This window comes from Pezoporus flaviventris, unplaced genomic scaffold, assembly GCF_033815535.1.
Source record: "Pezoporus flaviventris isolate CSIRO_AGI_PZ_B2104156 unplaced genomic scaffold, CSIRO_AGI_Pfla_v1 ptg000015l, whole genome shotgun sequence".
Lineage (NCBI taxonomy): Eukaryota > Metazoa > Chordata > Aves > Psittaciformes > Psittacidae > Pezoporus > Pezoporus flaviventris.
This window is the reverse complement of record NW_026892563.1, coordinates 1,256,799-1,281,167: the sequence shown is the minus strand read 5'-3', so window position 1 is coordinate 1,281,167 and position 24,369 is coordinate 1,256,799. Positions and strand designations below refer to the sequence as shown.

General features: G+C 44.0%; 1 protein-coding gene across 2 annotated transcripts in view; it reads right to left on the bottom strand.

The window, feature by feature from the left end:
- The window catches only part of NHS (NHS actin remodeling regulator), a 255,417-nt gene extending 231,336 nt beyond the window's left edge, over positions 1-24,081 (bottom strand). For both annotated transcript variants that reach the window (XM_061453168.1, XM_061453170.1), the window contains exon 1: positions 23,292-24,081. In XM_061453168.1, the coding sequence (XP_061309152.1) occupies positions 23,292-23,685 (394 nt within the window). In that variant the 5' untranslated portion in view covers positions 23,686-24,081. The remainder of the gene's footprint in view (positions 1-23,291) is intronic.
- Between the last annotated feature and the right edge of the window lie 288 nt (positions 24,082-24,369).

Here is a 24,369-nt window from a genome sequence, read left to right as displayed (position 1 = left end):
GTGTCTCAGTGGCTCTCTGCAGACGGGTTCTATAGGTGGCCATTTAAACAACAAAGGAAGTTCAAGGGTTCAAAACAGATTTCTGCTGCTTAATACCCAGAAATCTGCATTTTTAAACTCAACCTCCCTGCTGAGCAATTATGTATGAATTTAAGACTAGTCATTTTCTTACAAGAGACTATGTTGTCCAAGTGGGAGACAAAATCAGGTCACTCAATCATGAGAAGTAAATTTCCTCCCACCAGCCATTGTACTCCAAAGAGACAAAGAGGGTAAAGGCAGATTTTATTCCCTCCTCAGACTAGTCCAATTTCTATTCACTTCCTTTGGATTTTTAAAACCCCTGCCCTTTCCCTTCAGACCTGGGGACTAACATGGGAACCTAATTAAACTTTAAGCAGCACCATGTAAAGACCAACACTGTGTTACGACTTTACTGAAAGAAAAGATCAGACAAGGCTGCCTCTGTAAAATATACAACTCCTGTTTCAAACAAGGCACCTGTCTTCTCTGAGACTTCTGTGTCTAATCTCCTTCTCTTATTTGCCTTTGAACATTTTATATATCCACTGAGTGTGTTCATACTGGTCTGTACGTATTGCAGGTCATGCCATTTCAGAGCAAAAAGCCAAGGGAAGAACAGACTAATCCAAATTGTTGTGCTTTGCCCCATTCCTCACCTTAGGTCCTCTCAAGCTGTCAGCAGAAATTCCTCCAGTTTCACTGTGGCTTTGCACAGGCAAAAGAATCAACAGCAGCAAAGCCAGACCCACAGTGCATCCTCACCCAACCGCCACACTGTGACAAATGTACACACATAAGAACAAGAATATCTTACAGCTCTTCAGAGAAAAAAAAAGAACCTGGTGTTGGCCAGAATTCGGTACTAGTGAATATCTCTGACACGAAATTTCTATGGCTAAAACCAGCTGATTTCTCATACACTTTCACAAACAGAGAAGCCAGTAATTAGGCTTAAGGCTTTCGCCAGAAAGACGTGGCAAAGAAAGTACATCAAGCCTAAACCGTACCAGTATGTGTGGTTTTAATTTGCTCACAAACATTATCTTCTGTATGATCATGAACACAAAAAGGTGTTCAGAAGAGCCAGCACAGGAAGAAATTACCTCCTTGACTGCTTTGGAGTCAGCTACTCTCAAAACAGCTGGCAATAATTGCTTCTATAGGAAAGATATGACACATGCCCATCAGCTTTATTTATGTACGGCAGTTCCACTCTGTGAACAGTTCTGTTACACAAAATTCAGGGTTACAGCACAATTTGTGTTACAGCACAAATTCAGGGTGTGCTGTCATTGTTTCACACAGGTTGGCTCTTCCAGGCATTCTAAGCAGTGTTTTATGTGCTTTATACTCATTCATTTTTTAGCTTCTGTATTTAAAATAAGTACAATCAGACTTTTCTACTTCTTAGACATTTTAAAAAAAATTAAAAATCTGTTTTCAGTGACCAAATGTCAACAGCAACTATACCTTATTAGTCAAAGCCTATTTGCAAAAGAAACTGGAAATTACAAAGCTCATTCTGTTTAGTTCCAACACAAGTTCCAGCACAAGGCAGTTCCAACACAAGCCTAGGGTTTGCTCTTTCTTTCCATACACAATATACTATATTAGATCAAAAAGGAAAAACAAACCAGAAAATGTGCTTCCCTGCTCTGACTCTCTAACACAGGCCAGAATTTCAACCCTGACCCAGCGTAGTACTGGAGAGCTGTGGACTAATCCGTGGTTAGTGATTCAAGCAAGAAAATCAATCACTGGATCACAGTAGTACCCTTTATCTGCAAATAAGAAAAAGCCTGGGTTCTGCCCTTTCTTTCCATATGCAATAAAACACACTGGCTGCAAAGAATCGTGAAAGAGAAATTGAAATGTGTGAAGAGGATATTATAATTTAAACATATGGATGGATAGATACTTAACATGCATGGACATAAATATGGATGTTAGAAATTACAGCTAAGTTGGCCATAATCAAAATGTGTTGAAGACCACAGTTTGACAAGCTGCATGCTTCCACAGCTCCACAGCTCTTTGCCTTACTGGGGTCACAAGGCTGTATTTCGTGAGAGTGGAGAAAGTAAAGGGAAAGAGAATTTTGAGAACAACCCTTTTTTTTTTTTTAGCCTGATTTGCCACTTTTCTGTCTGAAAGAGGCACCAGTGCATGGTCTATTGGTGACCATGTAGACCACGTAGTTTCTTGGTGACCAAGAAATGTTTTCTTCACCAAGTTCCTTCCTAATTTGTGGAGAAATTATTTTTCTGCATGCACACAACAGGTATCACAGACTATGTTTAGAGGGGAGAGATATCTCAGCTAGCCACAGAAGAGCTATTAAACATCTGTGCATGACTTCTTCTAAAGTGGTCTCCTGAAAGAAGAGCAAACTCCAGTACTACAGGCCCAACTGCTGCTTTTTCAGCAAATGTCACTCCAAAGTTAGCTGGGAGTCCGCATAACAACTTCTTCTTGAAACCTTCATCCTCCAAGCACTTAGCTAGCCTCATTTTATTTTGAATGAATTTCAAGGTCTCATCCCCATCAAAGCACAATGGGCAACTTTTCCATCAGGCCACTTTTGTAAGAAAATGAAAGTTACTTACCAACTATGTATCTGTCTTTTCTTGTGTGATAGGTCTTACTCTTGTGAACTCAGTGGTCCCCCCAGCAGTGAGGGGTTGTTGTGGTTTAACCGCATAGGTCAGAAGCGGGCACGGCATCCTAAACTGTTAAGCTCTGCCAGAACTACACTAGTGGACTGCAGCACAAACATGCGTCTCCAGACACAGAATCAACAACGTACTAACTGTGATGGAACCAGCACTGCCAAAGCCAGAGGGAGGGAAAGCCTGAAGGATGAGGAAAGCGACAGCTGTCCTAGTGGCAGCTAGGAAATGGTAAAAGGTGAGAAACTGGACACAGCCAAGGCTCAGGACACACTCAAAGCTCTTTCACATGGGGCATGTGACTGAAATAGTAGATGGAAAAATAAAAAGCAAGTCCAGCATAAGGAACTCAGATGATAAATCCCTCCAGATGGGACTCGTGCACCACTGTTCTTTCTGTCCAATCTCCTATTACAAAGGACTGAAGCCACAAAACTGCTCTCAGATCCCATGCATCTATAGTGAACTAGCTCCTCTTTGAATTCAATTTCAGCAGGTATTAAAAGGAAGAGATTTCTCTTTCAGTTCTTGTTTGTATTTTCATTCCATTTTGGAATTTGTCTATCATTTTTATCTTTTGATTTAGAAATGTTAATAAGGATTGATGTCTCCCTGAGGAAAAACAGGTGAGGAGATAGCATGAGTTGGATTATATCACCCCAATAAATCTTCCTTTCAAAACAAACACAGCTTTCTCTTCTTGCAAAATACTGCTCTTTAAAGGCTGTACTTTGTTTTTTCATGAAGAAAAAAGTCTTTCAACTGTCTTAATGATTAGCAAATGAATGTGGCAGCTAACCAAGATGCTCAGGCCTGTAGCTTTAGTCACTTATCAGATTAATACATATAAATGAAGGATTCTGTAGCCTTCACTTACAATGGCTGAAGCCATCAGGATTCGATAGCACGGTGAAGAAAGGCTGCAGCACCGAGTCCGGAGAAAAGGGGAGGGCAGAGAGAGAAACGGAGGAGAAAGGAGCTCCCAGAACACATACACATGAAGACACTGCTATCTTCAGCCTCTTTTGAGTGGTGAATGATACAGAGAAATAAGAGTTTCAGAAACAGCTTGTAAAAATAATTAGTGGCATGAAAAGATCTACAGACGGAAAGGTACTGAAGAGGTTTGATGTGTTTAATATAGATATAAGGGCACATGAAAGAGGTACGCAAAGTAACGAATAGCACAGAGAAAGAACTCTGGAATTCTTTAAACATTTAGCTTTGTAATGCAAGAACAATTGAGTATTCAAAGAAATGAAACCAATTCCAGTGAGTTCCCAGGCAATGCACAGGTAACTTTCAGAACTGCTGGTCACGTTTCATCACTGAGGCCAAGAATTTACGAAGAATTAAATTAAAAAAAATAAAATTAAAAAAAAAAAAAATCAACATATACATGCTAATCAATTAATAGCAGTATGTGCAATGGTGACATATAGAGTGAAAAATCAACATGTAAGAAACTGATGCTTCAAGGGACCTGTCAAAGCCAAGCCTTCTTTCTCTAGGATAAAGCTTCATGTGTGGGCAGTTGTTACTACTTTTTACTACAGTACTTCCTACACTTTGCTTGAATCATCCAGTACCAGCCATGACTTTTCTGATCAAAACTGTTTTCCTGAGTATTTGAGAATTGCCATGGGGCTCGTGGTAGAAAGAATATTCTTTATCCCCCCTGAGCCCTCTCCCTGTGCTAGTCAACCTGCAGAATCCCAGACCTGAGATGCTCCCACAACCGTTACAGGAGGAACACCAGCATTTCGATGTAGTTGTTTCCACGGCCCTGGAACACCTCCACAGAGGCACTTCAGTAGCAGCAAGGCTGAACGCAGCATTCCAAACTGGCTGCCACCCTCAGGCATTTTCACGGCTACAAGAGAGAGTGTGTACATACCCTCCTCCTCAGGTTTTCTTAACAGCTGACAAAATGGGGAAGCTAATGTAGGTCTCCATCCACAGACCATAGCCGTGGAGTCCTCCTCAAGCTGTAGAAGCCATTTAGCAGGAGTCTGGACCAACACAGAGCCAGTGATCTGGGCTCATTTCCACAACTGAAGAGAAAAACAGGTTCTCTACAGGGAAAAGGGCAGAGGAGTCAATCCTGCACCACATCAGCACCAGGAGTGCAGGGGGCAGAAGGGGCACCCTTGGCACAACTCATGCCATTAGCAATGGGATTGCTTTTGCCTCCAGAGGACAAAGAAACATAACTGGAAACAACATAGCTTGCCGCAACTACTCCACATGCCAGCTACTTTTAGTGAGCTCCCTCAGAGAGAGAAAGACAAAGAGAACCAACCCAGAAGTGATTCATGAGGGCATGAAGCTTTGTCGGTCTGAATAATGAACTAACGGCTGGCCTTGCTGACAGCCCCGCGTCCTTTCACAATCCCGTCAGTCCGCGCTTTGTTCCCAGGCCCCGCTCAGCCATCAGCTGAGGGAGTTCATCTGTCTCAGCAGCATGTGGCAATGATAGCAAGGGTTAAATACCACTTACATGGAGGTACAAAAGGCCGGTATAATTTTATATGAGGCCAGACAGCTGGTTTGTATAATTCCAGTTTTCACAGAGTGCTTTCTTTCCAGTGTGTCCCCTTAAAAAAACTTTTCCCCGTGAATTAGTTCTTTCACTGCAGAAGGAAGGTCAGCACAGCTCCAATTATTAGTGAGAAACAATCCAAAGCTGAGATTGCTGTCAAACTCAGACCCAGGCTAAGCCTTCAAGAGAAAAACTCTTATAAAAGTCCTTACCATGAAATCATATATAAGGACAGGGTACAGAGTTTTGTTTGTGTCTATCTTGTTGGGGGGGTGTCCCCCAAAATCCTCACCTCTCTGTTTCTCAGAGTTTCCAGATAAGAACATCTGTTTCTAAATAATCTCAGGGCTGCTCTGGAGTTCCTATAACATACAATGATACAATCAGCTGCTTTTTATTAACTTATTTGTTTGTGCACCAGTATTGGTGAATGTTCATCCATTCATCGCTGCACATCCAGCAACTGCTACGGATCCAGTAGCAGAAGCGTAAATCGTTTGCCAATTCTGGTACATCAGCATTAACTAGTAGCTGAATCATGCTTGCCTTGCCTGAGCAGGAACTCACTGAAGACAAACACACACAGAGTTGCTTACTGAATCCTTTCCTCCACATTTTAACAGCTAAAAAGTGACCTGAAAACTTAAGTCAACAGCAAGGCATTCAAAGTGCAGCTGAATCCTCCTTTCCCTTACTCCCTCATCTCCAAGATTCTCCCAAATCATGAAAAAATGCCCTTTTCCAGGGATACCCCTGCAATATGAGTACAGTATGGAGATGATCCATGAGGACTCCTGTAAACAGATGTTTATGCTATTATGCACAGCTTTGTGAAATAACTATCATAGAAGCTCTTGGGACTTCTCAGTATGAGCTAACTGTCCCTGGCTGCCAAAAAGCTGACAGGAGGGGGCACAACAAAGTAAGGTCCTAACGTGGTAACATGCTGCGTGCCCCTCACTACTCACTCAGCTCACTACTTGAAGCCTTTTGTACATTATGCTCCTGTTGAGGAGGGAGAGAGGGAGGGATACTGAGCATCACTATCCAGTCCACCAAGCAACAGGGCAAGAGCAACACTGAGACCCACAGGTGCAGGTGTGCCACAGTAGCTCTCAAAACTGAATAGTTTCATCATCTCAACAATGCGCACGTTACCACGAAAGGAGAAAGACACTTTATGGCACCCTACTAAAGGCAAGTGGGGTCTCTCTTCTCTGCAAGTTTTCCTAATGCCTCCAAGCTGTGGAACTGGTGCCTATTCTTTTAGAGGATAAATGAAAAAATATGGGGTTTGAATCTTTTAATCATGGCACCTCAAGCTCTTAAATGCTTCAAAGACTGGATTATAAAGGGTACACAAAAGAACTAGAAAATCCCATAGAGTCCAATCTGATTTCTGTAACTACATATTCTGTAACTACCCCTTCGACAGTGCTATCCTATCTGATCTGGTTTTGGTTCTTTGCAATGAGTGTATGGGTGTATGGGAACAAGCTACTTGGCTGCTGTGAAGACATTGAGCATGATAGAGAAAAGGGGTGTTTCAGTGAAAGGCAGGTCTCAATTTGTCCTACAGTGCCCGATGATCTTACAAGCACAGATTAAAAGCAGTTTTGAAATGCCTGGACCAAAGTACTATTGCTATCCCTGCTGGAAACAAAAGCACCTTGTAATCATGCCATAAACTGAGGAGTTTTACAACAAGCCCTCTGCTCTACCAATCTTGTACTGTAAATCCAAGAATGGGGTTCTCCACCTCCACTAAAATGAACAAAGCCATAGATCTCAGTTTAAAAGGTAAGGGGGATCTAATTACACCTCACAAGCCACCTGCAAACCTTGAGTAAACTACTATTTAATTGAATCATTCTTCTGTAATTTTCTTTAAAGAAAGATACTGACTCATTATGGTTTCTTTGATCCTTCCCAACACAAGCAGCTATATGAAGAAAGCAATTTTCCTTCTCTGGGTCCTCCCCTGTTTGTCTGCCGTACTGTCAGCCTGCTCCAGCAAGCAGTCCCCACTTGTGCCTTAATACTGTTTATCCTGCCTGCAATCTTTTTTAAAGACACAGGAGTTCTGATTAAATACCATTGGTGCTGCTCACGATGTAGGTCTACTGTCATGAATGGGTAAGCCAAAATTATTTCTAATGTCTACTCAGGCACAGGAAAGAATTACCATGCCAAGACACTGCTCACGACACACACACCAGCCTCTACTAGCATTTGGGAAAGGGTCGATTCCTAGTACACCCTGCTCTGGCCACATTCCCTCAGGAATTCCAATCAAACTTAATGTTTCCCCAAACCCTTTTATGCTAGAGCATCTCTTTCTTGACATACTTTACACTTATATGATCACATCAATAATATTCTGCAGGTGAATTATATCTACACTATCCCTACCATGCTCATGAAATCCAGAGGAAAAGGAAATATTAGTTTAATAATGCACTAAGGTGGTAGTAACAAAAGCAAAGCTACAGCTTTCCATAACATTAGATTTATTATATTAAGCTTCCAATACTGCAAGAGATTAACAGTGACAGATTCTGTTGTAGACTAGCAAAAGCTATTTCAATTCTTGCAACTTTCACATTAATCACATTTAAACATGCTGCTAACAGATGGGCATCATGGAGCACTAGGTCTCTCACAAGCCAGTACTAACAAAAAGCATGTCTAGGAGATCTTGTGGCTTCTACGGTTCAGAAAGATTGTATATGCAGGTGCTTCATTATTGTTTTTGTTGTATGTTATCTATGATTATTAGAAAAGCTCAAGTTAAATAGATGCCAGTCTTCAGCATACATGAGTGGGAAGGGAAAAGGACGGGCAGAAAGAATCAAAACAAGACCACCCACACAAAGCTCCTCTAAGTCCACATTTCACATGCATGACCATGATTTTTCCACTACACAGGAAAAGCCTTAGATTCTGTACTGCAAGTTTTCCTCTGACACTACTACCCACACAAACCTTTTCCCAAAGCCCAAGCTATGGAAAGTGAACTGCTAAACACTAGCCTGGCTGGAGAGAGAATAATCTGTCCTCCCATTTCACTGCAGCAGATGTGGAGCTCAAGTGGCCCTTTCTGACTGGATTTGGGAGAGCACTTGAAGAGAACCACAGCACTAGCACTTGGCAGACAAATAGAACATATCAGACACTTATTAAACTTCCCAGCACCATTTTTAATTAAACAAAATCCCAAGGTACAACCTGTACATGACTGTAATTAACCAGGACACATTGTCTGTAATGTAAGTAAGCTCAATCTCCTCTGTGAGCCAGGCCTCAAAAGGAAGATTGGCAACTGCAAACGTAGCTCAACCTAAGGTTAGTCCTCAGAGGGCAAGAGCCGCAGTTGCCTATAACAAGAAATGCTGCTTGGACTGGAGAATTTCACCTGGGAACACTGCCTTCATCAGGAATAACCACACAGAACCTGGAAGCATTTGTCCATGAAGGACAGAAGCACTCTTGATACAGACAGTTCTCAGCATTGCAAATTGCTTGTCATTTACAAAGCAGGCTTGTGTATGTGGGGTACCTGTACAGCATCCATCACCACACAACCCAGCTCATCCTCGCTGCTTGCACAATACCACCTCTGAGAAGATGGCTGTCACAGAGCTGAGGAACAGTGGCCTACAGAGCCCATGGTAGTACCCACTTCACACCATGACACCTACAGAAGTTAAGGGACTCCTGCAGTCACATGGTCGAGAAACTTTTTCTGCCTGACCATGAGAAAGGGGCTCACCTTTCAATGGGATGGATAGCCTGAAGTTTAGCTTGCTGAAACTTAGTGATCTGAACTGCACTAACGACTTTTGCCCAAGCCCCCATGAGAAGTCAGCAGATTAATCCAGGTCTCTTAAGCACTACTGTTTTGGCCATTAGGCTCTCCTCCTCCTCCTCAGCTCCAATGTGCAGAAATGAACACCCTCAGCCCGCTCAGGAGGGATTCAGCACCTGCATGGGTCTGTGTCTCTTCTACACATCTACCAGCCATTTACAAATAACAGCTGAGTTTACCTAAAGGCTACCTGCTACGTTTTCTCATAATGCTGCATACAAACAGTGCACACATGGCACATAAACAGAACAAATACTGTCATTCCTGTAACATTTTCCAAACCATTGAGAGGCTGGCCAGCCACCCTGCAGGACCACATCCAGGCAGGATTGCCTCTGAAGGGGGTGAGGTTCCACAGCTACAGCCCATCAGGAGTTTCTTTCAAACCCATGATACACAATGGTCACTCAGGATGGAAGACAAACCCATTTCTAGACACTTAGATGGCAATGCTAACACCTATAAGCTAACACCTATACTGTAAGATTTATTCCAAGGGCTGCCATGGTATTGAAAACGTTTCACAGGCTACATCCCTTCAGCCTGGCCAAGCGCAGCTATCTGCGAGCAGGTTTCAGTGGTACTCAGTCTGTAGCACCCTGACCAAACACATGCCATTGTGCCCACCAGCCACACAGAGGAATTCAGTGCTGTTTCACAATGGAAAACTTCCCTAGCAGTGAAACAGGAGACCCTGGTCTCTGAATACCTACCTGAGGAAGCTTCTCAAGGCTGCTCCAAGGATAACATATACTCTCTCTCTTTTGTTTTTTTATCATCTCCCCACTAAGCATACACAACATCATCCACAGTAACATCCACTCCCTTCCCACTGCCGGCTCCTCTCCCACACATTGACACCATCCTGCCAGAGGCTGCACAGCATGCAGGCAGGGCAGCACAAGCTGCCCACCAACATTACGCATGGGAACACGTTCCCTTGGAAAGCACCTAGGTTGCAAAGAGGAAGCAGAGGAGTAACCTCAGCTTCTCTGAGATTTGCTCTGCACCCCCAAGGCTGCTAAGCATCTTGTCAAGGATGGGGAGAAGTGGAGGTAGGAGACACAATTCACTCTCTATAAATGGCACATGAAAGCAGGAAGGAAAAAGGCTGCAGGATGGCAGACAGCCGTCCAGCATGGTTTCCTGGTCAGTGTGAAACCAGGTTCCTCAGACTCCAAAATCATGAGAGCTGCAGAGCCACATTCCGGTGTCTACATTCCAGTATCCACAATGTGCTTGGCCAGGACTCTGCTGGCATAGGGCTTGCAGAGAGCAGGGGTTTACATGGCACTCCCAACTGACCAGCACAACTCTAAAACACAGCAGAAAAAAGGCTATACAGATTAGACAGAAAAAAAAACAGGTAGGCTTCTACAAGCCCTACAAGGTTACAAAACATTCCTGTAATGCTGCCGTGTTACAACGAACCCAGGACAAGGGCTGTCAGGACACAAAGTAGTAGAGAGAGCTCTGTATTACGTAGAAGAAAATATTGTTATGCAATTTAACATCCTCCTACCCAAGTAATATGACCTGAAAGGAAATCAAGAACTACTTTGGCATAGCAAATGTATCTTGGACAAAGAAATATTGAAATATTGGCCAAAGTTTGACTCAATCAGCTCCAGCCTTCAATACTAGAACACTTAATTGTGCTATCCATCACTTAGCTCTAGGGCTCTGTCCATCTGGCTCATGCCACTAGAATCAAGAAACTACAGAAGAGCAAACTGCAGCAAACAGGGTCAGTATGTGCCAGCTTCTGTAAAGACATATTTAACAAGCCCAAAGTTTGACTGTCACAAAAGGGAATAAAGGCAGGGGACATATGTCTTTGCAATAATAAATAAAACACATTTCTTCAGTGAATCTGCAAACTATACGGTAGACTTGCACCGCTTTACCTTTCACTCACCCATCTATTTTCTTGGAAGAATTAATTTCATGAACTAGGCTGAGGTTTTCTACAATTTTATTTTATTTTCAACTCTCTTTCAATAGGAGGGTCAATTTGTTCAAAAGCAAAGGCTTTACTCTTGCAAGTACAACCAAACAGCATAATTTCCACGCCCCTAAGCAAGATGTACCTAGTATCTGGAGAAACAGGATCACCCATTACATCCAGTAGAGGAGCTTTCATCACTACCATCACAAGATCAATTCCAAATTGATCTTCCTCTTTGAGAGGGAGGGGACAGGAAGGAAGAGAAATCAACCACAAGTTGCTTTTGGATGAAGACAGAAAGTCAAAACAAGGAAAGCTCAAGAGAAATCAATTACCTTCAGGTTTTGCCATTGTAATGAGAGCTGTATAACTGAACAGTTGCTCTCTTGTTTGACCAGGTTGCTGCTAATGCTGCCGTAAAGTTCTTCACCCCTTTATTAAGCTTTTTTAACCTCAGTGACCAAGGTTTAGGAGGTGTTATCTTGCCCAATCTTTCCACTGGTCCTCTTCCTTTACCTAGATATGTGATTATACATATGTATAGATACACAAAACATTGTTGTTCTAGTGACATACAAGTTTTTAGGAAGATGATGCTATCCAAGCCTATTCTATTTCAACTATTGTTTATGAAGGTCTACACAAAATTGAGCACACATATTTTATTGTCACACAACCTTTTAGTCTCACAGTCCAAGATGCTGCTTATCAGGTCAAATCTATAGCCAAACAGGAAACAAAGTTCCAGAAAGGAAATAAAAAAAAAAAAAAATAAATCACCCTGAGCTGAGATATTTTGCAGCTCCCTCTCATTTCCTTTAAGGAATTACCTTTCTGCTGAGTTCTTAGGAACAAGTAGATAAATGAAAAATACTTCTAATCTACATTAATAATTTGTGTTAAGTTCCACCTGGACAATTTCATAAATGAATAGCCACATTATAGCTGCCAAAGGTAGCCGTAACCCATTCACTCACTTATAGATCCAGGGCACCTCAAATAGAGGTGCTCATTTCCATAGCCTATCTGCAGGCACATGATTTTATGGTTGGATCTGATACGGAATTACCCTGTAAATTTTGCATGTATTCACAAAGGTCACTAAAAGAGTTTACAATACAAATAGGTAAATACCCTGGGTTGTAATTTATTCAAGGTGTCAAGGGGAACTCTGAGAACAGGTCCAACAGCTCTTGCTTTCAGCCTCTTTCCTCTTCTGTCAGACATGGGTGGTCAACTTCATCTGCAGTCAATCTGTGGTCAAGGCTGCCATCCTAACTCACTTCCCAAACACTCCAGCTAGCTTCCTTCAAACAGATCTGGTCCAGTGCACTGCAGTGCATGGTGCATGTGACTGCACTGTACAACACATCCATCTTTCCACAGCCCTGATGCCTTGTTGTGCAGGGATGGATTGCATGGCTAGCTTATAACAAATATATTGCTGCCTGGGTAGTCCCGTGCCCCAGGCAGTGGCACAGCACCATAGTCCTGTTCTGGGTATGTCAGCTGGTCCAGGAATGAGCAAGAATGAAACTGCAGACATCTGCACCCAGACTAGTGTTTCTTTGTCACTATGGCTTGGAAAAGGAGAGCTTGCAGGCTCTGGGCACTGATTCATACAGGCTAATAGCAATGGAGAATTAACAGTAAATCTTCAGGTGAGCCTCCTAGTCTCCATTAGGAGGATTTTGTCCAAAACAGCTTCTCCAATCTCTATCTGGGTATCAAAGCTGAATCAAGCCTGTGGCAGCTGTAATGGAAGCCAAAAAGTATTGCTGAAGTCATGAAGTAATGATACTTATTTTAGGCTATTAGCACAGTAACGACAAGATGATTGACACAAAATATTCTTCAGCTAGAGTGCAATTTGAAAGTAAAGGAACTTAAACCAGTGATTTTAATGTGTCAGGCACAATGAATGCGTTTATAACATCTATTAAAAGCAGGTTATGTTTGCGGGAGGGGGTTAATTAAATCTTATCAAGTTATCACTAGTTTATTAAATGAACAAGACAGCATCACACAGAAGATAACCAATGAAGAATAAACCACAGACATAAAAATTATTACTGTTCATTCTAACAGAGAGCAGTGCTTGCCATTAAACTAGAGGTAAAAGCGTAGTTGCATCCAGCCCCTGTGAAATTGTCATGAAAAGAGGAGCAATGGATAGGATGGCCCAAAACAAAAGTCACTCAAAGCATAAGTTTCTAAAAAAAAAAAAAATTAATCAGTAATTCTAGAGGGAAACACTTTTATTTTATTGTGCTGGAACATTTGTATGGGCTCCTTCCCCAGGAATCATTTTCTTGTGTTTAATAAAGAAAAAGCCCTTCCTTCAAATGAAGCAGGAATAGTTTGTTCTCTCCTTGAACTGGCAGCCTCTTTTATGATTTCTACTCTGTGGCAATGTAGTTGGAATCGTAGCTGAATAACAGATATAAAATTTCTGAATGGTGTGAGATGCACAGGCATGTCCACCGCCTCCCCTGCTACAGAAGCACAAAATGTACTACTTCTTAATACTCGTTTCAAAAAGAAACCAAGCTTAAAATGGTGTTGTCAGAGTAATTCATCCTATGGGGAAGATTTAGCTTTGGTGCGCTAACTGTGTGAAAGACTTTAGGCAATTTGTTGCAGAGACCAAGACTTCAGGTTTCCACAGCAATAGTTGTTACAGCCAGAGTCGATATGGTAGGGTAAGTGGGATCTCTTCAGAACGCTGAGATAGCAGGCTCTGTGATATTTAACTGCTGGGGTATAGGAAGGCCAGAGGAGCTGAGTTTAGCACAGCTCAAAGCAGTAGAAACTGTGCTGTGTAGCCATAAGGGGGATTGGGTAAGTATGAGAAATTTATCACTCAAAAAAACAAGGAGGGAAAAAAACAAAAAGATGCTTGCATTTGAAACTTGGATTGTGCAGAGCTACGTAGCTTCCAGGGTAAGAGCTGGGCACATGAAAGTCAGTGGCCAATCCATGATATATGCTTTTCTTTTTGAGAAATGAATTAATATACATCTCCCGACTATCCTCCTGTACACAACACTTCACCAAAAACTGTGTCACCAAGAAAAGACCATGCCTATACCAACAACTGTCCCTCCTTTTCCTATAAGTGAATAAACAAACCTTACAGGGAGGAAAAATGGAGCTGGGTAGCACCTGCTCTTTGGACCCACTCTCATTTGCATGCTAAGTCTTTAATCATAATAAATCTCTCATTTCACTTAAAATTAAATCACTCCTTATCATATCTCACTAAACACTGAATGCAGAGAAACCTTTATACCATCTTAAAAATAAGTTGGCCTCTGAACATCACAGTGACTTAGTGCTGCCTATCCTGAGCTTCATCATCAATAAAATCCAATTTCTTCAATCAGGGGCAGTCACGGACCATATGAAGAGAAGAATGCTTGGTAATACCTTTCTTTTTTTTTTTTTTTTTTTTTTTTTTTGGCAGGGGGTTGGTGGGTAACAGAGAGCCCAGTTTTGTCTTTAAAGCAATCCAGAGCCTGTGGACACAGGAATTTTTCAATGCACCCTGCATATTTCATTTCTAAAATGATCCCATTCTGCAGCCACTAATACACACGTCTTCAAGGAGAAGGATTAGCACTTCCCCCCCCCCTCAGTTGCCCTCTGTCCAGGCCAACTTAAAGGTCTTTTCAAACATTGTCAAGCTAACAAAAAAACTTTGAGAAGGCAGGGGGAAAAGCTGGAGAGGCCTGAACAAGCCATGCATATTTATAGCACAAACACACCGCCCTATGCTCATTCTCCTTAATCACATGCACACACTAGCAAGACAGCACCTCCAAACTTTCTCAGGGACTCGGTCTGAGTAGCTATAGTGCCTCAGCAGCTGAAAAAAAAGAAAACTACAATGGCTTTGAGAGAATTACAGTGATCCTATTAAAAAAAAATAGGAAATAAAAAAATAAAATAAATAAAATAAAATAAAATGCCTCTGCTGGGACTTAACATGCCAATGCCACACAGCACTCATTGAATCTAGCAGCATTTCAAGCACACAGCTACTGGTGTAATTAGACCACAGGCTTAATTAGGTTCCCATCACTATTGCTTTCTTCCAGCCTTCAGCCAAGAAAGTATAAGAAAAGATTGTCCAATACAGATACTGCAATTTAAAGTCTTGAGTTAAGAACACAGTGGGTGTATATCTACTACAAAATCTACCCTAAAAACATGCCAGTTGTTAAGCTAAGCAGTGCATTAGAAGCAGTTAGATATAATGAGAATGTAAATGGAAAGTATGCTAGGGAGATAGTTCAACTAAAACCAGCACACACTGTATGCTATCTTTTATTTTAATCATGCTCTAAGCCCTGCCTTTTTGAACTTTTTATAAATTCTGCTATCTCCCTTTGCAGTTACTTACATATTGGTATATAAATTCAAAGACAAGAAGCAATTAGAAATGAAGACTCCCTCTCTTGATGCCAATACATCAAAGGAAGTGAAAAAATCCTTCCCCCCACATACACACTGAGTAACACAGAAAGTTTCTGCTCTTCATAGCCTAATAGGTCAAGTAGTTCCAACTGAGAGTCTGATGTCAGCCTTCGATTACATGGAGATGCCAAATAATTGGAAAGAGCAGCTTTTGAAAATCCAGCTCTTTAACGCAGAAGACCACACAACCCTGCAACAACATTTTTTAAATACATGTGTATTATTCACATCAGCTGGTCGTATCTTTTCCTCACTTTGGGCATCATAACATTGATTTTAGGAGTTCCCTGAGGGTCTCTGCTTGATTTGGGCCCACCGTGTCTAGGCATGTGTGAAGGAAATATGTCCCCTTCAGAGCTGTTTTAAACAGCCAGCACTTCCCTTCACTCCTAAGTCTCTTTGGCTATCCAGTTTAGAGAGAGGAAGAGTCAGGTGCTGCCTTTAAACAGCCATGCTTAACATGCCTGCCTTCGCCAGAATGGAGAAGGAGTGGTTGGGACCAGCTCATGCCAACAAGCAGTAAGGGCTGGCTTCCTCTCTTTTCTCCCCACCTTTGCATATCCCTGCCAGACCAGCCATAATCTGATCCTTGAAACTGAAGCCATGGAACAGGTAAACCTACATAAGAAATGTCAACAAAACGCGATTCCACTGGTCCGGAAGAGCAGCTGAGTGGCACCGTTACACTAGGTATTTATATTTGCTTCCTGCAAGTCCTTCCCTCAGTCCAAGGACATTTGAGAACTATGAAAGAGTTTTTTGGAAACACTCCAGGCCCTTCATCTTTCATAAAGGGAAACTACCATCTTTTATGCATTGTGAATCAACAGGTGAATGACCTCCCCATACCCTGAGTAAATTGTGTCTACTTATTTCTTAATCTCCAGATCTCTCCTCTATCAGCAAGGGGAACTAACCAAAAATAGGAATAACTCCATTGATTTCACTGGAACACTGATTTTTTTCATTTGAACACATACATTAAATTATAAAGGCCTTTAGAAGCATGGAGTTTTAAAGGGGCTATGGGAAGTATTTCTGCTAAACCATAAGACCTACAGTAGATCTGTCTCTTATGGGCCTGATTCTATCTTCTCTGTTGTTTTATTTCTGTGTAAAGGAGACCTCAACGGCCTTAAAGGAATTAAGCCATGTGCACCAGGATTTCTAATAAACATACTGGGAGCCTCTTGCTTGGCTCTTTAGTACATGCCAGAGAGAAGTTCCACTAATAATTACAATATTACACAGCTATATAGCTGCAGTGAGTTAGCAATCTAGCTTTGAATATTTTGGGGTATCAGGCCTTTTGGCTGGCAGACTCTCCACCCAGCAACGAAATCCTCAAACAGTTCAAACCTGTCACATCAGTTTAAACCCTGTTTGTAGAATGAAAAGCAAGGAACTATAGAACAGGAAAAGGCCTTCTATGCTACACTGATGGAAGTCCAAGTTAATGAGATTCAGAAAAACTCCTGAAGTTTTACATTTAACTCCCATGCATAGCAGGGAATGGCTTTGGAGGAAAACCACTGCTGTCTGATTTTCATCTGTTACCAGGCTATGCCAGATAAAGGCTAGTGAGTGTACCTGAGCACTGTGCTCTCAGAGCCTCTCCACCGAGTCTCACTGACCTCAGTGGGACAAAAGAGTTTACTTTCTGCTTTTATTTGCAAAGAAGCCAGAGTCTGCTTTATACAAGCCAACATGACTGAAGGTGACAACCCCAACTTCCAAAGCATTACATCCCTGCCAAAGCCACTTGACAAATTCCATCCCATTACCTTCTATCAGGTACTAAATGGATGAGAAAAAAAAAAAAAACAACTCAAGCCCGGTCTCTGAATAGATGTGTTCTCCTGTAAAAGGTCTTCTACTGCCATTCAGTAAACAAAGATAAGGAATCTTTTAAATGACAGCACTTTAGCTAATGGTGCTCTAGCTAATGTTAGGTAAGGTGGGGATAGGATCCTTAAGGGAGCAGGTTTTTCTTCCTCCATTCCTTTGCTGTTCTGACGGCAGTAAAGGTAAGCTGGAAAGCCACGCTTTGTCCTCCTGCTCTTTTCGACTCTGCTAATTTGCCATCAACTCTCTGCGTTTATAAGTCAAGCACAGAGGAAATTTTCCAGCTTTCCCACACCCACAACTTGGGTTATTTGCATTCATGGGCAAATCAAAGTCAAGTGCACCAGAGAGGCGAGTTCTCTAACTCGAGTTCTCTAACTCGAGTGAGTCCACAGCAACCAGCACACCACCAAAAAAAATACACCTGGCAAGTAAAGCGAAAAGCCTCTCTCCTTTTCCAGAAGGACAAGTGAAGAGGATGTGTAATTCCATTTGGGCAGGGGCAGGACACAAAGCTGAAGGCAATGGATGACTACATCTAGCATACAATTCTGCTTTTCTTTGGGGTTTTATTCTGCACCCAACAAGGATTTGCCAATTAATGTGATTTCAGTGTACAAAATGAGCTCTGAACGTATCCTTGTGGCTCATGTGCCCCAGGCTACATTACTGTGTACCTCTAAAAGTGTAACTATTACCCTTACACTTAGATATGCTGAATACATGATAAAACACTATAATACAAAGATAAGCAAAGCTAAAAATCTCTTCTGATTTGTCTCCAGCAGTATCCAAGATATTTTTATGCAAATGTATCTGACTCAAGGAGGTCTACACAGTTGTGTCTTAGCACAACAGAAAATCAGTACAATGAAAATTCTTTAGGATTTTGTGAAGCTGGAATAAAGTGTAACTACTCAACTTCCACTTGCTTCTTTTTTTCCTTTCAAGATGGCACCCACTCTTAAGGTCTTATGTACCTGCCTGAAGATCTGAAGATCTCTGCAAGGATGCTCACCTACAGTTAGCCTGGGATTGCCTCAGAATGTAGCCATATCCTGAGATGGAAGCAGTAAAGTTTCTATATTCCATTTAAGTAGCAATTGAGACTTCAGCACATTAAGTCAAGGAGAAGAGGCATTATCTAATGAGCTCTGGGTCCAACGTATGTTTTGTGAAAATGGCAGGATTGCGGCAGAAGGCACATAAAAACCTTTACAATTGATTAAACATTTCCCTGCAGTGCTCAAAACCCAAAGAGCAGAGCATTATATCAGTGTATTAAAAAAACAAACAAACAAAAAAAATCAAATAAAAAAACAAAACAAACCCTACCGAAAAAGCACAATGAAAGAGACTAAAACCAAGAGTGACGCTACCTAGGCTGTCCTCAGCAACCAACTTCAATCAAATATTCAATCAAGTAGAATAAATTAACGCAGAGCCTAAAATTATGAAGAATCAGTTCACACCTGTCTCTTTAGCTCAACACTGACACTTCAGGAAAGAAAAACCTATAGAGGAGCTCACTGCAGAGATCCAGGGGCCTCTGAAGAGCGAAGTAACACAGGAGATCCCCACACATCTAAGTGGTTGTATCACTAACTGCAAGCACGTAGGAAAATCAGGAATGGAAAATTGAAGCAATGAAGATACAGCAGGCAGCCACTGGAAAGGATGCTTTTAGAAAGAGTGGCTGCTGGTAACACATTGATGCTTTCAGAAAAAAAGCCTGGAATGTGTGGAATTCTCTGAGATGCCAGGGTGCAAAGAGGATCTCATTAACTAGAGCTTTCAATATCTGCTGCCCAGTCATTACCAGTTATTCAGAAAGCAAGATGTCTTACATCATCAGTTTCTGAAAAATACCATATTTCACTTAGACTGCCAGATCTGTAGTCCCCTAGACTGAGACATCCTTTCAAACAGTTACAGAGGCACCGAGTCCCAAGTCTGCACACAAATCCAGCATTTCTTCTACATTTCTGTATTACCCAGAAAATCAAGCATCTAATAATAAAACTGGGCAGTACCAAACTACTCAGCTCTCTTGCTGGTAATAAGGAAACTCTAAGCAACAGCCAGACTGACAACAATCATGTTATTCCCACATGGTTCTGCTTTAGAAGCAGACCCTAGAGCTGCTCATGATGAAAAGCAGTGAAGTACTTAAAGAAGCAGAAGGGCAAAGCAGTTAGTTCAGGAGATGAGCAGGAAAACATTTCTCACTCTTGTTTCTCTTCCAGTCAGAGAGTGGGAAAGGATTCATATTTGCATGATGCTAGCTGGCCAGAAGCTTATAAGAAAGCTAAAAAGACAAGCGGCATCTGGGAAGGCAGGGGCAAGGGACCCTGAGTTTTTGAAGATGACCTGTTTGCAACTGCCCAGAATCAGTCCTTTATTGTGCCTAACAAGACTTTCTGATCACACTTTCTGAACTGTGGGAAAACAAAAGAGCAGCACATAAGTAAACACCTTTACCAGTAGATCAGCAGAAGAGTTCAAGTACTTTTCTTAAAGCAAAGCATACACAGTCTTGCAAATATTCACCATTTCAATAGAAGCAGAGCTGAGACTGTTAAGGCCTCATGGAAATGACAGCAGTAGTGATAAGCATTACTGGAAAAATGGTGGGCTTAATTAATTTCCATTTTCTGTTAATAATCCTTGAACCCAACATAGTTGTTTTATTTGGATACAACAATGCATTCTTTTCAGTACAAGATAAAACATTATTATCCAAAAGTGTACGATATGCTGTTTTCAAGAGAGCTCCTTTCCTGTTCCCTTCCTCTTGGTACCATCTCCGCAATTGCCAAGGAATGGCATCCTGGGCAAGGGATGGGGGTAGAGAAGCCCCTCCAGTCACTGGCTCCAGTAGCTCCCGAGATGGCATTAGCCCATTATTTCCTTTTTCTCACCCACCCTGTGCCTCCACAAGAGAATCTTGGAATGCGGCTGGCTCACGAGGCACAGAGAAAAAGGCCTTCCAATGTCACAGCTCAGTATCTAGGGCATGTCTGGTAGCATTATTCTCAAATCACTGTGCTGCACTTGGTGTTAGAACACCAAGAATGTCAAGATAGCCTAGCAGTTTTAAACTGAGTACTCAAAAATGTATAGTTGGGCTACACTGTCATGGTGCTAACATACAAGTACATGTGTCTTGGTCAGTGTGCCAAGCAGCGCAGCAGCAGCTCCAGACTCCTGGTATGCAACAAGTTCAATGTGACCATTACAATCATGACATGGGTGCAGTGGCTGCATGCCTGTCACCAACTTGTTCCTTGTGGTAACAGTCCAAACCTCCAGCCAATTCTGAGTTATTCTTAGATGTGTCATTTGGGCTGGACAGCCAGAAGACCAGAGGCTGCCTCACCATTCCAATGTTTACCACAGGAGGTAGAAGGCAGGATGCCTTAATGTGATGCTGGTAAGGTCCTGGCCAAACCTGAGACAACCTGCAATTGTTCTCTTGGTTTCATAAAAACAATTGGGTGCAAAGACTTAAGTGTAATGCTGTCAGGAGTGAACTGTGTAGGTACCTCATGCTTAAAACAAACATTAGGATAGTCTTGCTGAAAGTAATAGCAACCTCGTGTAGTGGAAGGTGTCACTGCCTATGGCAGGGGGGCTGGAACTACATGATCTTAAGGTCCTTTCCAACCCTAACCGTTCTATGAGTCTATAATTCTATAAAAGAGAAAGCACACTATCATTATACACTACAGCACGGATGGCTAGTTTCCTGCCAGGCAGTTTTATCTGGCCCTTGGGAACACAGGACAGCCTGGAGGCCAAAGGGAGGTGTTGCTGTGGATGTGTATGGCTCTGGGAGATGTGAGGAGATGTGCAGAATGGTGCTGTTCAGCTCAGGTCCCATTTGAGATGTTCAGGTGTAGCACTATGCAAATGCAGCTGTGCTGGTCCAGCATTGGATGGGGAATAAAAGCAGCCACAGCATGAAAAGAAGTTGCCCGTGTGTGCACCCTGCGTCAGTACAGAGCCTTTCACCTTTAAAGCACATGTAGCACGGCACTGCATGAAGGGAAGCAATGAGGGCTGGGTGATGTGCCTGCCCGCAGCTGTATAGCTGAAGGCAAGGCGCGCGTCTCCTGGAGGATGAGTAGTGGGAAAGCCCGGCACTGTAAATGAACCCTCGGCTGGCCAGACGGAGGGACATCTGCAGATCTACCAGCAGCATTGCGCTGTACATTGTACCATATACAAGGAGAAAGAGGCACAGCAGGCGTGCACGGGGAAGATCATGACCAAAAGTCTCTCCCCTCCTGAAAACGATGTAAAAGAAAACAGAAAAACACCAAAGAAGCAGATTCTGCGCTTATCATCATGGGGTGAAGCCAGACTCTCTAATTAAGCACATAACTGTGCTGCAATATTAAGGGTTTGAACTGTGATTTGAAAACAAGCTGCACTTGCACAAGCAAGAAAGAAAAAAGCATACGGATTAGAAAGCCTAAGCTCTGCTCTCACTTACATTAGTCTAAACTCAGTTAACTCAGCTCAAAAGACTTATAGATGAGAATGTGATACAACGAGTTTCATTTCCTCAGACAGTTCCCTCATTACATCGGCCAAGCCTCAGTCTCCAGTCACAGCCCAGCACTCCACTCTGATTACACACACGTCCTGAAACCACGGAAAGCCTCCCTCAGTCTGATCTACAGCTGATGTATATAAATTTATCACCAGCGAAGTCATTCTACAGCTGCCGAGGATGTAGTTTAAATACCACTGAATACTTAAGGCTTGATTCTGTTAATCAGTACAGCTTCACTGGTACTAGAAGAGTTACTTGTATTCTGCACCGCTCCAAACGGCAGGAAATCCAGAGCACCATTTTTTAAATGGCACGTTCATTAAAAACCATCTAGAAGAGGGCACGTTCTCATTTACTCCAGTGTAAATTCACTTCACTGTATTCATCATAAATACTCAGGATTTAAAGGAGAACAGCAGAACGCAAAAGCTAAGCCAAATTCCCCTTTGAAGGCACTGCTTTTCCCAAACCAGATATTAAGAGGACAGGACTGATACCAGTCTCTGCTATTCCAGACTTCCAATCTACAGCCCTATCTATCAAAAAAACAAAACCAAAAAACGCCAAAACCCACATATCCACAAGTGCTTGGGAAGCATATGCATGAGTGAGACTACAAAATCATGATACTGCTGCGAACACGAACCATATTCAGCAGAAATCAGCAGCTGTTAGGACTACAGAGCCTGTCACCGCTTTTATAGTTTGGGTGGAGAAGCAGCAGCATTCAAGCACTTACTGCTCATAACAGAAGTCGCATATTGCCTTGATCTTTTCCTCCCCCCACCCCACCCCGGCTCTTCAGGGCCACTCTTTAAGCAGAAATAAGTCATTAACCAAACTTCCTTACTTCATGGTCCCCGAAACTTGGCTAACGACGAGCCGGGTTTATTATTTCTATTTAAGTGCTTAAAAATTCGATCGGGAAGTCAGAGACACTTCTAAGAGGAAGACACGGCACAGCAAAGGCGAGAAAATCCAGAGATGCCCGGGGAGGGGGGGGGGGGGGGTCATCCCCATCCCCTCCAAGCCGCGGGGCCTCGCGGACAGACGTCGGCCCCCGCCCCGGCCAAACCCTCAGCTGCAGAAGATGCTCCCCGAGAGCCCCGCCAGCCAGCTCCTTATGTAAGACAGAAACCACTGACATCATCGCTCCCGCCGGCATCGCCGCGGCGCCCAGTAGCGCCCACCGACCCGGCCCGACCCGTCACAGCACAGCTCCTTCTCACGCTGCCTCCCGGGTTCCCTTCGCACCGGCTCAGACCCCAAACTTTGCATGGCAGGTTATCGGGAAGAGGCTTACCCAGGCGGCCGGGCGCCCCATCCCGAAAAACGCCCCATCCCGCGGTACTTACGCACTGCCTCCTGCTTGGGGTCGAGTCCGCGCACAGCCCCCTGGAGCCCAGCGATGCGGCCGTGCAGCGCTCGGACGCGACGGTGGGTGCTCTGGATGTCAGCCTCGACCTCCTGGAAGAGGGTGCAGGCGTGCCGGGCTACGTCGGAGAGTTGCCTGAGTATCCGTGACAGTGCCACGTTACTGACCGAGCAGAGGTCCAGCACCATCAGCACCGCCGCCGCTTCCCGATCCCCGCCGCCGGCCGCCTCCGCGCCCTCGCCCGCCGTCCCTGGCTCCTCCGGCAGCGGGTCCCGCGGCGGCGGCTCTGCACCCCAGCTCTCCTCCAGCACGGAGGCAGCGGGCTGCCGCCGGCACAGCCGCTGCGGCTCAACGGTCCGCTTGGCGAAGGGCATCGCCGAGCCCTCGGCCGGGACTCTCCCGCACTCTCACGGGTACTAGTAAGGATCGCTGCCCTCCTTCTCTTCTTCGCCGCCGCCGCTTCTTGCCCCGCTGCAGTCACTCACAGGCGGCCGCCGGCGGGCAGCTCATTGCCTCGCTCCTTCCCTGCACGGGGCTGCGGAGCCGCCGCCGTGCCGCCGAGCATCCGCCGCTGCTGCTGTTGCCGCTGCTGCTGTTGCCGCTGCTGTTGCCGCTGCTGCTGCCGCCGCCGCCGGGAACCGGGGCGCATCCGCGCCACCTCGCTCGGTTTCTCTCACGCCGTCCTGCTCCGCCGGCGGGTGTGAAGGGGCGGCCCGAAAACCCGGAGAGAGGAATCCCGCAGCCGCGAGGAGGAGCGAACCGCCGAGCCTCTCCCCGGGGAGAGCGGCGGGGCGGGGGCCGCGACCGGGGCGGGGGCCGAGACCGGAGCCGGGGCGGTGCCGAGCCGCAGCCGCCGCGAGGAGGCGCTGCAGGGCCCCACCGCACCGGGGAGAGGAGGGGATGGCGGTCCCGGTGAGTGAACTGCGGGGGGGAGTCTGCAGGCGGAGGAGCTGCCTCTTAGAACAGAGCACGGCCCGGCCCAGCCTGTGTCGCGTCCGGCGGGAGCACCCCTCAGGTGTGAAGAAGACGCTGAGAGATGCAAAAGGGAATCCAAGTCA